The following is a 17,450-nucleotide window of genomic DNA, read 5'->3' as shown; positions in this document are numbered from 1 at the left end:
GCTTAGCCGGGGTGGGGATGACATTGCCTTTGTTACTTCAATTCAGACAACTAGAAAAGGAGATTACTGTTCTTGGGAAGTTGATTGGAAATGTCCTGGAGTGTGACTGTTCGTGCGCGCTCCGGGGATGCTCTCTGCATTCATTCCCTTCCCCCCGTTGCTGCTGTCAGTGCGACCCTTCAACAGCCTTCATTTGCCATGAATAAGCAACTAACTTTAAAAGCCTTTATTCCCTTGTTCGATGTAACAGAGTTCCTTTCTCTCCGTTCACATACATCTCAGTGGGGAAATTCTAGTAAGAATGTCCTTCATCGATGCGGATTCTACATGTAAAGCAGCTGCAGATTAACTGTATCTGCTCGGTGACCCCAGCAAGCCATGTGCCTAGTAAGAGTGGCCTGAGAACTCTTGGTCATAGAAGGAAGAGAACGCTTTTAAAGATTTTAAGTCCTTGAGCTCGGTCATCCATGTAAACGGCTTGTTCAGTAATGCTGGTCACAGTCCAGAAGCCGTTCCGTGTTCTGAGCATCAGGCTTTGTGCCTTTAAGGGTGAAATTTCAAAATCAGCTCCACATTTTCTGCGAAGCCCATGGGAGAAAAGTGTCGCACATGGCTCCTTCTGTACCCTTCAGATTGCAAGCGTACCTTGTCTTAAGCACATATGTTCATTTTTTGTTTCTATAATTTTCCAGGAAATTATTAATTCTTTGCCCAACATAGTAAATGACAAATACGGAAGGAAGGTTCTGTTGTATTTACTGAGCCCCAGAGACCCTGCACATACGGTGCGAGAGATCATTGAGGTTCTGCAAAAAGGAGACGGCAATGCACACAGGTAAGAGCCGAGTTGCGGGAGCGCTTTGCTCCTCTGCTCTGCCTGCTTCTTAGTTTTGAGGAGCTTGTGTTTCCAGAAATGTGCTCGTGCATGCACACCCTCTATCGTGCTTCTTCTCTAAAACTCAGAAGGTGAGGGCGCCTGGGTGGCTCAGTGGGTTAAGCCTCTGCCTTTGGCTCAGGTCATGATCTCAGGGTCCTGGGATCGAGTCCTGCATCGGGCTTTCCGCTCGGCAGGGAGCCTGCTTCCTCCTCTCTCTCTCTCTCTCTCTGCCTACTTGTGATCTTTCTCTGTCAAATAAATAAATAAAATATTTAAAAAACAAACAAAACAAAACAAAACAAAACAAAATACCCTTGGAAGGTGAATCCCATTTTTAAGCCTGTAGTTTTGACAGATAATCTTAAGGTTTTTATCTGGAAAAGGAATTAAAAGAATCATGCCAAAAGAATACCTCTTGAGTGCCTGGCACATAGTAGATGATTAGCGTATGTGGTGTGGTTTGATTTTGCTCTATTCATTTGTTTAATTTAAATTATAGCAACTTTTTTAAGGCTTGTGTTTTGTTTTGTTTTGTTTTTGACTCCAGTATAGTAACATACAGTGTTGTGTTAGCTGCGCGCGTGCATGTCGTGACTGGACGGGTCTAGGATAACGCAGTGCTCGTCTCGTTGAGTGTGCTTTGTAATCCACTTCCCCTGTTTCACCCCTGCCCTCCCCTCCCTTCCCCTCCGGTAATACTATTTTGTTCTCTCGAGTTGAGAGTCTGGTTTTCAGGTTGTTTCCCTTTTTTCTATGTTGATTTGGTTTCTTAAATTCTACATGTGAACGAAATCATACAGAATCTATCTTTCTCTGACGGATTTCACTTAGCCTTCTACCCCGTAGACCCATCCATGTTGTTGCAGATGCCAAGCTCTCATCCTTTTTCTGTGTCCGAATAATACCCCGTTACCAACACACCAGCTCTTTACCCGGTCCTCAGTCCGTGGGCCCTCGGCTGCCTTCAGAATTTGGTTGTCATAAATATTGCTGCAGGAAGCGTAAGGACACATGTATCTTTTCAAACTAGTGTTTTCATATTCTTCGGGTAAATACCTAGTAGTGAAATTACTGGATCATAAGGTATTTCTGTTTGTATATTTTTGAGGGACGTCCACACTGTTTTCCAGTGGCTGCCCCGGTCTGTATTCCCACCGACAGTGCGCGGGGGCTCCTTTTTCACCACATCCTCACCAGCACTTGTAGTTTCTTGTGTGAATGATCTTGACACATATGAGGTGGTATCTCGTTGTGGTTTTGATTTGCTTTTTGATAAGGAGTGATGTTGAGCATCTTTTCTGTCGTGTGTCTGTTGGCCATCTGGATGGCTTCTTTGGAGAAATGTCTGTTCATGTCTTCTGTCCATTTGTATTTAGATTCTTTGTTTTTCTGCTGTCGAGTTGTGCAGGTTCTTGATATATTTTGGATACTGACCCATTATCAGATGTGTCACTTGAAAATATCTTCTCTCACTCTGTAGCTTGTCTTTTAGTTTCGTTGATTATTTCCTTTGCTGTGCAGAAACTTTTTATTTTCAGTTTATTTTTGCTTTCCTTTCCCTTGCCTCAGGAGACATATCTAGAAAAAAGTTACTCCGGCTGATGTCAGAGAAATTACTGCCTGTATTCTCTTCTTGGATTTTTATGATTTCAGGTCTCTCATTTAGGTCCTTAATCTGTTTTGAGTTTATTTTTGCGTATGGTGGAAGAAAGTGGTTCAACTTCATTCTTTTGCAAAATGTAGCTGTCCAGTTTTCCCAGCAGCTTTGTTGAAAATATCGTCCTTAGCCCATTGCATAGTCTTGCCTCACAATCTTTTTGAGGATTAATTGACCCTATAATTGTGGGTTTATTTCTGAGCTCTCTGTTCTTTTCCATTGACCTGTGTGTCAGTTTTTGTGCCAGTATCTTACTGTTTGGATCACTACAGCTTTGTAGTGTATCTTGAAATCTGGGATTGCAGTATAGCCCGTTGTGCTCTTTTTCAGATTTTGCTTTTGCTATTCATGCTCTTTGGTAATTCCATACAAATTGGAGAATTATTTATTCAAGTTCTGGGAAAAATGCGATTGGTATTTTGATTAGGATTGCGTTAAGTCTGTAGATTGCTTTGGTAGTGTGGACATTTTAACAATATTTATTCTTCCAGTCCATGAGCACAGAGTATCTTTCCATTTGTTTGTGTCACCTTCAGTTTCTTTCATTAGTGTTTTATAGTTTTCAGAGTACAGGCCTTTCGCTTCCTTGTTTAAGTTGATTCCTAGGTATTTTCTTTGGTGCAGTTGCAAGTGGAATTGACTTCTTAATTTTTCTTTCCGTTACTTCATTATTACTGTATAGAAATGCAGTAGGTTTCTATGTATTGATTTTGTGTCCTGCAGCCTTACTGAATTCATTTATCAGGTCTGGTAGTTTCTTGGTGGCATCTTCAGGGTTTACTCTATATAGTATCGTGTCATCTGCAAATAGTGGAAGTTTTTCTTCTTCCTTACTTTTTTGGATTCCTTTTGTTTCATTATGTTGTCTGATTGCAGTGGCTAGCACTTCCAGTGCTCTGTTGAACAAAAATAGTGAAAGTGGACGTCCTTGTCTGGCTCCTGATCTTAGGGGAAAGCTCGCAGCTCTTCATCATTGAAGATGCTGTCAGCTGTGAGTTTGAGTAGACGGGCTTGATTATGTTGGGATATGTTCCCTCTAAACCTGCCTTGTTGAGGGTTTCTATCACGAATAGATGTCGCACTTCCTCAGATGCTTTTTCTGCATTTATGGAAATGCTCTTACAGTTCTTACCCTTTCTCTTGTTGCTCCAATGTATTATGTTGATTGATTTGTGAATATTGAACCACTCTTGCGTCCCAAGAATAGGTTCCACTTGATTGTGGTGAATGATTTTCTTTAAATGTATTAATGGGTTTGGTTTGCTGATACTTTGTTGAGGGTATTTGCATCTGTGTTTGTCAGAGATAATGGCCTGTGATTCTTTTTCTTTTTTGTAGTTGCCTTTATATGATTTGCTATCGGGGTAATGCTGGCCTTCTAGAATGAGCTTAGAAGCTTTCCTTCTATTTTTTGGAATACGTTGAAAAGTATAGTTATTAACTCTTCATTAAATGTTTGGGAGAATTCACTGGTGAAGCCATCTGGTCCTGGGCTTTTGTTTGTTGGAAATCTTTTGATTACTCTTTCAATGTCATTGCTGGTAGTCTGCCTGTTCACATTTTCTGTTTCTTCCAGATTTAGTTTTGGGAGGTTTCATGTTTCTAGGAATTTATCCATTTTGTACAGGTTGTCCAGTTTATGGGCATTTAATTTTTCATAAGATTCTCTTGTAATCCTTTGTATTTCTGTGGTGTGGATGGTTTTTTCTCCTCTTCAATTTATGATTTTATTTGAGCTCTCTTTTTGAGGAGTCTGGCTAAAAGTTCATCAGTTTGTTCATCTTTTCAAAGAACGAGCTCCTGGTTTCATTGATCTGTTGATCTGTTTTTGTGTGTGTGTGTGTGGTTTTTTTTTTTTTTTTTTTTTTAAGTTTCTATTTTGTTTATTTCTGCTCAGGTCTTTATTATTTCCTTCTTTCTGCTGGTTTTGGGTTTCGTTGTTCTTTTTCCATCTCTTTAGGTGTAAGGTTAGATTGTCTATTTGAGATGTTTCTTGCTTCTTGAGGCAGGCCAGTATTGCTATGTATTTACATCTTAGCACCATTTTTGTTGCATCCCAAAGATTGGGGGGTGTCGTGTCTTCATTTTCATTGTCTTCTAGCAGTTTTTGATTTCGTCTTTGACTTCTTGGTTGACCCATTGTTTAATAGCATATTAGCTATTTAACTTTCATGTGTTTGTGTTCTCTCCGGATCTTTTCTTGTGGTTGATTCCTAGTTTCATAGCATTGCAGTCAGAAAAGATACATAGTGTGACACGATTCTTTTTGAATTTGTTGACTTGTTTTGTGGCCTAATATGTGATCCATTCTGGAGAATATTCCATATGAACTTGCAAAAAATGTGTATTCTACTGTTTTAGGATAGAATGTTCTGAATATATCTCTTAAATCCCTCTGGTGCAATGTGTCATTCGGAGCACTGTTCCCTTGTTGATTTTCTGTTCGGATGTTCTGTCCCTTGATGTCAGTGGGGTATTAAGTCCCCTACTATTTTTGTATTACTGTCGATTACTTCCTCTATGTCTGTTACTAGCAACTTTAGGTATTTGGGTGCTCCCATGTTGGGTCATGAATATTTACAATTGTTACATCTTCTTGTTGGATTGTCCCCTTAATAATAATGTAGTATCCTCACTTGTCTCTTGTTGCAGCCTTAGTTTTAAAGTCTGTTTTGTTGCTTATAAGTATTGGTACCCAGCTATCTTTTTACTTACATTTTCATAATAAATGTTTTTCCACCCTTTGACTTGCATTGTGCGTGTCTTTAGGTCTGAAATAATTCTTGTAGGCAATATTTACATAGGTGCTTTTTAATACATTCCATCAACCTGTGTCTTTTGATTGGAGTGTTAAGTCCATTTACATTTAAAGTACATATTAATGGATATGTACATATTGCCTTTTGTTACTTGTTTCTTGGGGTGTTTTTGTTTGTGTGTGTGGTTCTCAGTTCCTTGCTCTTTCACAGTTTTCTGGTTTCGTTCAGTGATGTACTTGGATTCCTTTTTCTTTATTCTTTTCATATCTATTGCTGGTTTTTTAATTGTGGTTATCATTAATAGGAATCATAGTAATAATATCATTAATAATAATCATAGTAATAGTATCATTAATAGTATTAACAATAGTAACATCAAGATGTCAGACATCTTCTGCATATAACAGTCTGTGTTAGGTTGATGGTCACTTAAGTTTGAACCCATTCCAAAAGTGCTACATGTGTTAGTGTTCTCGTCATTGTCTCCTCATTTCGCCTCCATTGTAGGTATATGGTCTTACACTTTACATCCTTTTATTTTGTGACTAATGACTGATTTTTATATATTTACTTAATTTTACTGCTTTTATGCTTCCTGCTTTTCTTAATTCTGCTTATGGTCTTTCATTTCTTCTTAGAGTCCACTTTAACGTTTCTTGTAGGCCTGGTTTAACGGTGATGCATTTCTTTAACTTCTGTTTGTCTGGGAAATTCTCTATCCTTCTGTTATGAATGATAACCTTGTTGAGTAGTTTTTTTGGTTGCGGGTTTTCCTCTGTGCACTTTGTATGTATCAAGCCACTCTCTCCTGGCCTGTAAAGTTTCTACTGAAAAATGTGCTGATAGCCTTAGGGCTTGCCCTTGTATATAAATGTTTTCTTCTGCTGCTTTTAAAATTCTCTCTTTATCACTGGATTTTGTCATTTGAATTACTACTTGTCTTGGCGTGGACCTCCTTGGTTTGATTTTGTTGGAGGCTGTCTGTACTCCTGGATTTGGTATCTTTTTTTCTTTCCTAGATTTGGGAAATTTTGAACTGCTGTTTCTTCAAGTAAGTCTTCTGCCCCACTTTCTCTTCTTTTTCAGGGATCCCTATTATGTGAATATTAATACACTTGGTGTTATCACTGAGTTCCCTTAAATCTGTTTTCATTTTTTGTTTTTTCTCCTGCTTCAGCTTAATTGCTTTCCATTATTCTGTCCTCCAGGTCACTGATCTGTTCTGCTTCCTGTAGTCTACTACTCATTCCATCTATTGTATTGTTAATTTTAGTTATATTCTTCATATCTGATCGGTTCCTTTTTGTTTTCTTTCTTTTTATTGAGGTCTTACTGAGGTCCTTTGCTCTTTCCTCAAGTCCAGTGAGTATCTTTATGACCATTACTATTATCAGGCGTATTTCTTCTTTTTCTTTTTTCTTTTTTTTTAAGATTTTTATTTATTTATTTGACAGACAGAGATCACAAGTAGGCAGAGAGGCAGGCAGAGAGAGAGGAGGAAGCAGGCTCCCCGCTGAGCAGAGAGCCTGATGCAGGCCTCGATCCCAGGACCCTGAGATCATGACCTGAGCCAAAGGCAGAGGCTTTAACCCACTGAGCCACCCAGGCGCCCAATCAGGCGTACTTCTTATCTTTGTTTCATTTAGGTCTCTTTTGGTCTTATTCTTTCATTTGAGACATATTCCTCTGTCTCCTCATTTTGTCTAACTCTCTGTCTGTTTTTGTGTGTTCAGACAGTCAGCTGTGTCTCCTGCTCTTGGAGGTAGTGTTCTTATGAAAAAGAAGTCCTGGAGCGCCCCGCAGTGCCATGTCCCTTGTTGACCAGAAGCTGGCACTCAGGGGTATCTAGTGTGTATGTTGTGTGCACCTTATAATTGTGGCTGAGCTACTTTTTCCTTCATTGTCGTTATGTACAATGGCTCTCTTTCCCTGTTGTGGGCAGTGTTTGGTCCCTTTGTTGTTAGTGGGCCAGTGGGGGCCCACCTTGGACTTGATGTGAGTCAGACCAGGCATTTGCCAGAGATGTAGTAGCACCGAACTGCCCTGTTGTCCCCTGAGCAGCTTTCATTGGTGGGTGGGGCCTGCAGTTAGACCAGAATCTGTCCGCAGCCCCTGCCGGAGCTGGACTGGACTGGTGTGTGTGGTTAACTTCCCCTCTTGCCAGGGCAGGAGTTACTTTGGAGTGGGCTGGCCCCTCTCAGCTTGTAGAGCTGCTTTGGTTGTTCTCTCCCCAAGGGGGTATTGGAGGAGAGAGGTCTGCAGGACAAGGCAGTGTAGAGCTGGTCTGCTGTGGGACGAGGCCAGCTGGGGAGGGGTTGTGCTGGCAGAAGTGCTCAGGAGAGTGTTGGAGAGTGTTTTGTTTTTTCTCCTGCTTCAGCTTGATTGCTTTCCATTATTCTGTCCTCCAGGTCACTGATCTGTTCTGCTTCCTGTAGTCTACTACTCATTCCATCTATTGTATTGTTAATTTTAGTTATATTCTTCATATCTGATCGGTTCCTTTTTGTTTTCTTTCTTTTTACCAAATCGGGTGGAGAGTGTTGTCCAGGCACTGGTTCCTGCAGGTGTCTATGTATCTTGGTTAGAGGACAAGGAAGGGAAATGTCCACTCTTCTTGGTTCCCATGGAAATCTCCCAAGGATCCCTGACCTTCCATCACAGGCTGTGAGATTAGTAAACAGATTTCCTTCCTGTTGTGCCCCAGATGCTTTTTAAACTGCTGGCTTCTATGCCGTGTCTCCACGGGGTTGTTTGTTGTGCGGTGTCCTTAAGGTGGGAACTCCCCCCCCCACCCCACAAAAAGGCAGGGACTCCCATTTTATCTCACCCTCCCAGTTCTCCCAAGCCAAGCACGCTAATTTTTTAAAATTCCAGGCATTAAGCCCCACATGAAATTATGCCGCACTGAATTAATTAACTTCTCTCTTTCTTTCTTTCTTTCTTTTTTTTTTTGCCCTGCTGAATTTCAAAGCCGGATATTTCAGGGGTTTGTCTTCCCCACGCAGGTACCCTGTGCGTGGGGTACCCGACATGAGGGTCTGATTCCCTCCCTTCTCCACGCCCACTATATCCCTCCCTCCTATAGTCAGTCGTGGAGGTCCTTTTAGTTTTCCGACATGCCTCCACGATATGGCCTCTTGTCTACATTTAGCTATGGAGAGTCTGCTCTGCCAATCCCATGGTCATTCTTGGGGTTATTTACACTGATGTGGCTGTTACCTAGCAGTGTTCATGGGAGGAGGGTCCGCCTGCTCCACCGTCCTCCCTGGAAGTCAGTTTCTTTCTTTCTTTTTTTTTTTTTTTTTAAAGATTTTATTTATTTATTTGACAGACAGAGATCACAGGTAGGCAGAGAGGCAAGCAGAGAGAGGAGGAAGCAGGCTCCCCGCTGAGCAGAGAGCCCGACTCGGGGCTCGATCCCAGGACCCTGGGATCAGGACCTGAGCTGAAGGCAGAGGCTTTAACCCACTGAGCCACCCAGGTGCCCTGGAGGTCGGTTTCTTTATTTTTAAAGCTACTGGCATCACATAATGAAGTCTTCTAGAGAGTAGTGTCCATAAAGTGGTCTACTTCTGTCTTATAATTTGTTGTTGCTGTTGTTTGGGTTTTGGATTGGTTTGGGCTGTTTGTTATTAGTAAGTGCTTGTTCTGTGCCGGGCACGGTTCAGATGCCGGGGCATGGAGATGGCAGAAGGGTCTCCCACCCTTAAATGGCTTATTACCTGCATGCACAACAGAGACAGACAATTACAGTAAGTTTGACAAAGACTGTTTTAAGCCCTTAGAGGTTTTTGTGCTAATAAGATCGCTGTATTCCCTTTGCTTTTCATCTTACCTTAACGCCTCATTCACCATGTTCCCACAGTAAGAAAGATACAGCGATCCGCCGACGTGAGCTCTTAGAGGCCATCTCTCCTGCTTTGTTAAGCTACCTGCAAGGACACGCCCAAGAATTGGTGTTGGATAAGTCTGCATGTGTGTTGGTGGCCAACATTCTGGGAGCCGCCGTTGGAGACCTTCAGCCTGCCATGAATGCTATTGCCAGCGTGGCAGCGGCCGAGCTCCATCCCGGTGGCAAGGATGGAGAGGTAACGTGCTACTCGCAGACACGTGGAAAGCAGCAGTGTTGCATAACCGCAGTCATTGAGAATATGGCCGTAGAGAGAATTCGAATGCTAATTGTCTCAACTCTGCACATGCTGACAGCACATCTGATCGTTGCGATTTTGAAATAGCGGTGCTGTTATAACCCCTTCTTTCTTAAAGTCTTCCCCTGACTTCACAGTACCTACAGAGGAGGAGAAACAGAATCTTGTACCGTGGCTCTGTTGTCCACGATTGGCCCAAGACTGCCTTTCTAGCATATGCTGTGTTCTTAATTCTATTTTGAATTTGCTTTGGATTTTTGCACCTCTCTGCATTTGCACGTTTCTTCCGTGGGCCTAGATGCTCCCTGTGTCTCCATTTTGCTGTGCTATCGCTGTCGAAGGCCCTGCTCATCCTCCTGCAAGGTCCCCAGCATCCTTCTCATGGACGTTGTTCCCAATTTCCTCTCTTTCTGATACCTCCCGCCTGTGTTACTTGGCCCCTGAGTAATTCTGCCTCGCATCTGAAGTTCATTGATTCATGGACCTGATTTGTGTGAGGCAGGGTCAGCACCGTTCCCCCACCCCTCAAAGAAGATCGTAGGCGGGGGGAAGACATACGCAGTAGCCCGAGGGGAGAAAGGGGCTTGGCTCGGCTGAGAACAGGAGGCTCGGGCTCGGGGTAGGAGATGGGTTTGCCGAGGGAAGAGAGGAGGGCAGGAGGCCGACGGTGCAGGCTTTGTGCTGCACTGGATCGTAAGCTCATGCGTGTGTGGAGTCTGCGGAGCCCTGCTGTGGCTCCTGGGCCTTAGAGAAGCCCTGGACCTGTCCGCCCGGGGCCGCTCGGATGAGCAGGCGGGAAGATGGACGCATAATGAGTTTCCCCTTTGCTCCCCTGCTCTATAAGGAGAGATCCTAGGTATGTGGGACCAGCAGTGCCAGCTTTCGGTGCTTTTCTGCTGTCACTTTTTGTCCCAAAGGTTTCTTTGTACCTCAGCACTGCATACTGCTACCTGGACAGTGCTCAGCGTGATCTGAGGCGCACACTGTGCTGGGGCTGTTCAGCTGGGAGCACCTGATGCGGAGCCTCAGAGCTTTTCAGCAGCTCCTTTGAATATCCGTCTGTCGGTGTGGGGATTAGACTAGATTGCTGGTCCCCCGGCTGCTCATGGTCCGTTCTCAGTGACTTGACCTCCGCAGCACAGTGGAACTTTCCATGTGGCCACGTCCTCACCTGTGCATGGTAGAGAACACATGGTCGGCCGCAGCGTGGCTGAAAACAGCTTTTTTGTTTTCCTTCCAGCTGCACGTTGCAGAGCATCCCGCAGGACACCTTGTTCTGAAGTGGTTAATAGAACAAGATGAGAAGATGAAGAAAAGTGGAAGAGAAGGTAGGCTATAAAACATGGATTTTCCTGAATCGTCTGTGGAATTTCCTAACCTCCGGCAGCCCTGAACTCGATGCCCGCCGTTTATGTTCACATGAAATTTGTTGAGTGTTTAGAAATGGTGTCCGTGGACAAGAAATGATTCAGTGCTTGCAGATAATGCGTTAGTAAATACTGGAAATTGATGTCCTGGGGTCCTTGAATTTCCTTTCTCTTTCCTGTCCGCCCTCACTGCCTCTCCTCGCGTGGTACCTCAGTCTTCTGACCAGGTGCTGCCGGGGCCCTAAAAATGCCATTATGTTCCTTGGTGAGGTGGGGGTTGGGGTTGGTGAGACTTGGGAGGGGGACATTTGTGAGTGTCACTGGGGTACAGTTGTAAAGCAGGGTATCTGTCTGTAGTTTGGAGAAAGGGAAAAGCAAAAGAAGAGAGTCCTCATCAGAATTTTGAACTGAACACCTGTTTGGGCACTGAACTACATGCAACCACAGAGCAGGCCAACCTTGGCCTTTGTGGCTTTTCACAACGCTCACAGCTGCTCTGTAGAAACTCCGCTTTCAAGAGAAGGACAGCATCTTTTAATCGAATTGAAAAGTCTCATACCATTCCTTTCTCAGCCCCGTCTTTGACCAGACCTTCTGTTAACTAAATTCGAGCTCCATCCAGCGTTTTAGCCACTAAGGAGATCTCCCCACACCGAGTTTGAACAGTTTGGGTGTTCTGTCATTGTGTCTGAAAAAATGTGACAGATCATGAATTTATGTCTTGAGGCAAGTTGCAGTTCTGAAGGCCGGAGAGGCAGTCGATACACAGTCACACTGTCCCTTCTCACTCTGCTTTGAGGAATAGAGACTCAGGGGTGTGAAGGAGAAAGCTTCTTGTAATAAATTTTGAACAAAAAATAACATACGGAGTCATTTTTTGTTATTAAGAAGTTGGTGCACAGTTGAGCGGAGTTCCTGTCCAAAACGTTGTCTGGCTTGCTTTTAAAATCCAAAGAATTTCCTAGTGATACTTTTCCTTAATTCATTTACACCGACAGTTATGAAGCAGGCCTGCATGGGCCTTGTGTGTGTATCAGGTGCACTCTGAACCAGTGTGGCTGTCTCCGTTATCTGTTGCTGTGTGACAGGCCGCCTCAAAGCTTGGTGGCTCTCGAACAACATCCCGTCAGGACTCGGTGGAGCTTGGTTTTGCTCCAAGCAGTCCTCTTGGGCTGCTCTGTTTGTGGTAGGAATGTCTGTTTGGATGGTGGCTGGCAGGGGCTCAGTCCAGCAGACTCAGTCCCCAACCCTTGGTTGGGTTTTAAGAGAAGAAAGCAGTGCGCAGTGCTTTTTTGATTTAGCCTCAGAAGTTATCACACATAACTCTTCCCACACTCTCTTGGCTCAGTCCGCCACAGAGGCCCGCTGGAATTCAGAAGACGTTGATTCCCCCACGGCTGGGGGTGCGGGTGTGCAGCATTCTAGCAGTGCTGTTGTGCTCACGTTTCAAAAACATTGTCTGTCTCATGAGTTGATTACAGTCCTTCCTTAACTTGTGCCCTGAAGAGCTACGTAACCGTAGGCCTCTTGGCTTTTAAAGCATCCTCACACTTAGGTATCTTTGGGGGAATTATGCATTCTGCATACCCAAGATACTTGCCTTCGAGATAGGCTGCCCATACTTCCATCTGCACCAAGTCCTAGCTTTCAGAGTTTTTCCGTTGTCCAAGAATTGGTTATTGCTTAGATGGCACAGTGAGTTAAAGATGATATACCGAGAACTTAGAAATCTGGTAATAACACATGAAATAATAATAAAAGATGAATAATCTTCTTGATGGGTGAATGTCTAGCTTTGTGGAGAGGAACTACCTGGTGTCGGCTGGAACAGTCTCCTGACCACTAGTGTTCCTCGTGGCACCTTCCCAGTGAGCATTTTTCACGAGGGAGAACTTGATTCCATCCAAGCGTGAGGTACTGCTGTCAAACATTGACTTCCTGAATACCTTTCAGGTCAGGGTTAAATCATTAAAGAGTACAAAGAGATGCAAACACGAGCAAGTGAGCTTTTTATAGGAATTCAAGTTTTGTCTTGAGTAACTACAGTAAACATAGCGTGAGACTTGGACCAGAGTTGAAAGAAATGGCTGTATTAAAAAGACATTAAATAAATCAGAGCTGGAGCTTATAGTGTTAAGGAAAGTTGAGTGAGAACTCTTTTTATTCACTTTTTTATGAAAACATGCTTTTGCAAATTTAAGGGCGGTAGGGACAGAGATGGGGAGTTTAAAGCTTGTATGCGGTCACTGAGTTTCAGTCTATTTTTCAGGTGGTTTTGCAAAAACACTTGTCGAGCGTGTTGGTGTGAAGAACCTGAAGGCCTGGGCCAGTGTAAACCGTGGGGCGATTGTCCTGTCTAGGTACGTATGATCCGTGCCTTTCTGCGGAGGGCCTTCCTCCTGAACGCCGTTTCCGCAGAAGATGGTTCCTTTACCTTCCTCCTCGGTTCCGAGCTTTGTTCCAATTGTTCAGGATTCCTCACGGTCACTCAGGGTCTAGACAAGTGTACTAAATAGTGGAAATCAAGCCTACCTCTTCCCGTCAGTCCTTACTTACCTGCCCTGTTCCGGCTTCAAGGATTGTGAAGTTGTCACCAGGTCTCGTTCGAGGGTTTCACCCCATTTAGGGTTTCAACCAAATGTGATTGTATTCTCTCTCTCTCTCCTCTCCCTCTTACTCTCAGGAAAGCTCTTTACATTTGATTAGTTTATAGAGATCCCTTTCACTCCCTCCTTTTCCCCCCAGATTAGGGAGCCCTCCAACACCCAGTTATTCTAAATTGTGTAAGTCGGAGGACTTGCCAAGCCCATGTGTTCTAGAAGTTTATTCTTGCTGTTAATAATTACTTATCTCAAAAATAGACATCCGTAGCAACACGCTCACCTATTGCATTTAGTATTTGTTCGGCTTAAAATTAACATTATGATATAATAAGCCATTAGTTTATCTAATACCGTCCCTCCTCGCCCGGTCCTCTTCCCCGTAAGCCTGTTGTAACCCACTTCCGCCATCCCGAGAGATGCAGAAGAGACCGCGTCGCTTTTTGTTTTGTTTTTTTCTCTTTAAAATTTTGTCTTATTATTGTTTTACCACCTTTTCATCTCCTTTATCCCTATCCACACCTCCCCTGGCCCCCTCTACACTCCCACAAGCACACATACTTCCTGCCTCTGGCAACCACAGATCTCTTCTCTGTATTTATGAGCTTGTTTGGTTTTGGTTTTTTGGGTTTTTTTCTTTCTTTTCTTTTTTTTTTCCACATAGAAGAGGGGCACCAGGGTGCCTTATTCGGTTAAGCACCTGCCTTCAGCTCAGATCGTGATCCTGGGATGCTGGGATCAAGCCCCATGTTAGGTTCCCTGCTCAGTGGGGAGTCTGCTTCTCCCTCTCCCACTGCCTCTCTCCCTGCTCGTGTTCCCTGTCTCTCTCAAATAAATAAATAATATTTTTAAAAAGATTGCACATCTAAGAGAGATTATACAGTATTTATGTCATTTGATGGTCTCACTACAGTTAAGGTTTTGACCAAATTGTAATTGCGTTCTTTTTAATGAATTAGACTTGTCCCTCTGAAAACTGTGACAGAGCTGCTTTTTAAACCACAACTCACTTTACATGCAATTTTCTTTACTGATTTTCAAGTATTCTTAAAAGGATTCTGGAGGCATTTGCTAGTGAAGTCTGCAAGCTGATTGTTTGTTTCTAATTAAAATGGTAGAAAACTGATGATTGGTAAATCGAGGCGTGCTTTCCACCTGTTTATTATTCTCTAGACAGAGTCGTGTCGAGTTTATAATTCACAGGTCATTGAGACTTCAGCTTCCTTGCGTTCTGTTGCTGGATGCAAAACCCTTCCATTAACGACATCCATTTAAAATAGATTTGTTTGTTGTTGTGAAGCAGTCACTGTCGATTCTTTTTCTCCTTCCCATGTTAGTGAGGTTTGGAGAAAGAGATACCGATCTTAAGTTTGAATTTCCCATAGTGTGGCACGTGCAGCACACCGTGCAGTTTCATCTACGCTGTTCATAAGTGTTGGGCCTTTATTCTTTATATAATTTGACTTGGAACACGTGGGCTCACAGACACAATCCCTTGGGGCATTCATTTCTTTGGGTAGATCAGGATCTCCAAATACGTAGGTGGTGCAGATCATTTTTGTTCATTTCTCATTGAAATTAGCCGATTTTCTAGTGGACGTCAAAGAGCCAGAATCCTTTAGCTGAAGCGTGGACTTATTTAATGGGAGGTTTTTTACCAGGCATTTAAGAGTGTTAACACGTACTACTGACATATCCTTTCATTAACACTCAATTAACTAAAAATTTCAGCCATGCCACGCAATTAATTTGTAGAGCTCGCTCATCGATCATAGCTCTGTTTGGGTGGATTGCAGACCTCGGGAGGCTGCTGCAGGCTTATTGCAGAACACTGCTTAGAGGTGGACCACTAGTCCATACCGTGTTTGAGGTTGAAGGGAAGTTGAATTACCAATGACCTAATGCTTGATTAATACAATAATCAGTGTTACGTGGTTTTAGAATACTGTTACGCGCTCAACTCGTTTGGTGAAATTCTCTGCTTCTTTATATTTTTCTTCAAACTCATACGGTGTTTTTCCCCTAGAAATCTTTTTTACAATAAGTGAAAAGGCATCCTGGGTAAAAAAACAAAAAACAAACAAAAATAAACTTTCAGCCTTTATACAGCCTGAAAATGCTTCAGGGAAGCAGAATTCTCTAGCATTTAGATCATTGTGGGCTCTAGGCTTCCTGCCTGGGTTCCAAGCCCAGCTTACTGTGTAGTCTTAGGTAAATTATTCAGCTTTTCTGAAACTTCATTTTCTTCATTGTAAAACTGGATTCGGGATCATCACAGGTCGTCGTTGGGCTGCGTGAGACGGTGGAGGTCCCACGCTTAGCATTATGCGTGTGCTCAGCAAATACTGACTTCGTGCTTCATGTCAGCATAGAAAATAAAAACTACCTAGTAAGTCATCAGCCTGCTAAAAGGGACTTTTACCAACTTTCTCGGTTTCCCAGGTGGTTCTCCTGGTCTCCCGCACCCAGAAGGATGCTGCCCAGTGGTGCTGGCTCCCCGTACTCTCTATGCACGTGATGGAAGTTCTTAGCACCAGGGACTCTGGGAAGCGGCATTGATTTGGTTTTAGGATGTGTTTCAGATCAGCATTAAAATGCCGTGAAGAAGGAGGAAACGGGAGACAGCCCTCCATTCTGCATTCAGGCCCCTGTTCACAGAGAAAGGGGCCTTCCTGTGACCAGCCTCCAGGACTTCATTCACTTTCGGGGATAGAGCCTTCTAGCAAGGTTTCAGAAAGCAGAGCGTACTTGTTTGCTTATTTTAATGGCTCCTGTTGAGTAAGCATTGAGTGCTTCCTAAGTGTCAGGCTCTGTCTAGGTGCTTTAGGCATGAGATCATTTGAGCCTCAGAAACCCTCTCTGATGGCAGGTGGCTTGTGGTGTTGGTCCCATTTATAGGTCAGGAGACAGTCCTAGAGAATTTAAACAGCATGCCCCTGCCTGTACAGTTACGGAGCGGCAGAGGTCGCTTTCAGGTCTAAGCCGTCAGGCTGCTTACCCCTTCCCATATTCTAGCTGCAGAGGTGAGGAGGCCGGCTCTTCCCAGCTTCCCTGGCGGGCCCCCGCCTTTCCCCTGTGCCCCCCTCCGCTCCTGCTCATTCGGTCCCTCGGCGCTTCTCAGCCGTCTCCTCTGCACGTGTGCTGCCGAGAGATCACGACGTAACAGCCGGGGTTTCTGTTCTTGAGCTCCCCTGGGTGGGGGAGGGCAGATAGAGTACATGCAGGAGCGATCTCTGAGGCAGGGTGTTTTCCTGAGATGATCAGTCACAGCGGAGGTCGGACCAGTTTTGTCCGGGGCGGAGGTGCTCCCACATCGGAGCGACTGGCCCAGCAAGTTGAGAGAACGTGTTCTGTTGATGTGGTTTCCCAACATAGGCTACCAGCCCCCATCGTTCAGCTGCTGGATTCAAAAGATGGACTTCTCATTAGAGGACTTGTCTCACAAATCAGTGAACTGTTTATACCTCGCATGGCGCTGGTAATTGCAGATGATTAGGGTCTTTATGAAACATGATTGTTTTTTGTTTGTTAATCTTTGTCTTCTGTCTTCAGCCTTCTCCAGAGTTCCGATCAAGAAGTTGTGCAGAAAGTCAAGGCTGGACTGAAGGGCCTCATTCCCACATTGGAGAAAAACAAGAACGCCAGCAAAGGAGTAGAAATGCTACTGGAAAAACTGGCCGCATAGTGGACACAGTTAAGAACAAGAGAGAATCGTTTTTCCTGTCCTCTTTTCCAGTGTGGACAAGAAGTGCTCGGGTCTACCTTCCTGGGAATCTGGGTGCTCTGTATATTTGTTTTTTTTTTTTTATATAAGAGTCTATTTATAAAACAATTTCTAAAAATTGCCTTTTTTTTTTAATCCCAGCCATGTCCTCTATCGTACTGAGTAGTGAGGAAATCAGGTGAGGCGGTAACGTAAGAGGTTTAACCGTCCTAGACGGTGGGACCAGCCCAGTATGTGCCACGGAGGAGCAGGCGTTGATTGAAGAGAAGACGTCTTCAGAAGCAGTAGTCTGAGAAGGCTTCATGGAGGAGGTGGGGC

At 43.8% G+C, this 17,450-nt stretch overlaps 1 protein-coding gene across 1 annotated transcript in view; it reads left to right on the top strand.

Moving 5' to 3' along the window:
* Window positions 1-17,185, top strand: part of PUM3 (pumilio RNA binding family member 3) — a 49,822-nt gene extending 32,637 nt beyond the window's left edge. Inside the window, exons 14-18 of the mRNA XM_032307302.1 lie at window positions 693-835; window positions 9,159-9,381; window positions 10,682-10,769; window positions 13,078-13,168; window positions 16,961-17,185. Of these exons, the coding sequence (XP_032163193.1) occupies window positions 693-835; window positions 9,159-9,381; window positions 10,682-10,769; window positions 13,078-13,168; window positions 16,961-17,093 (678 nt within the window). The 3' untranslated portion in view covers window positions 17,094-17,185. The remainder of the gene's footprint in view (window positions 1-692; window positions 836-9,158; window positions 9,382-10,681; window positions 10,770-13,077; window positions 13,169-16,960) is intronic.
* Window positions 17,186-17,450: the final 265 nt, after the last annotated feature.

Source organism: Mustela erminea, chromosome 12, assembly GCF_009829155.1.
Source record: "Mustela erminea isolate mMusErm1 chromosome 12, mMusErm1.Pri, whole genome shotgun sequence".
NCBI lineage: Eukaryota > Metazoa > Chordata > Mammalia > Carnivora > Mustelidae > Mustela > Mustela erminea.
The sequence above is the reverse complement of the archived record's forward strand: the minus strand, read 5'-3'. Positions and strand labels throughout refer to the sequence as shown.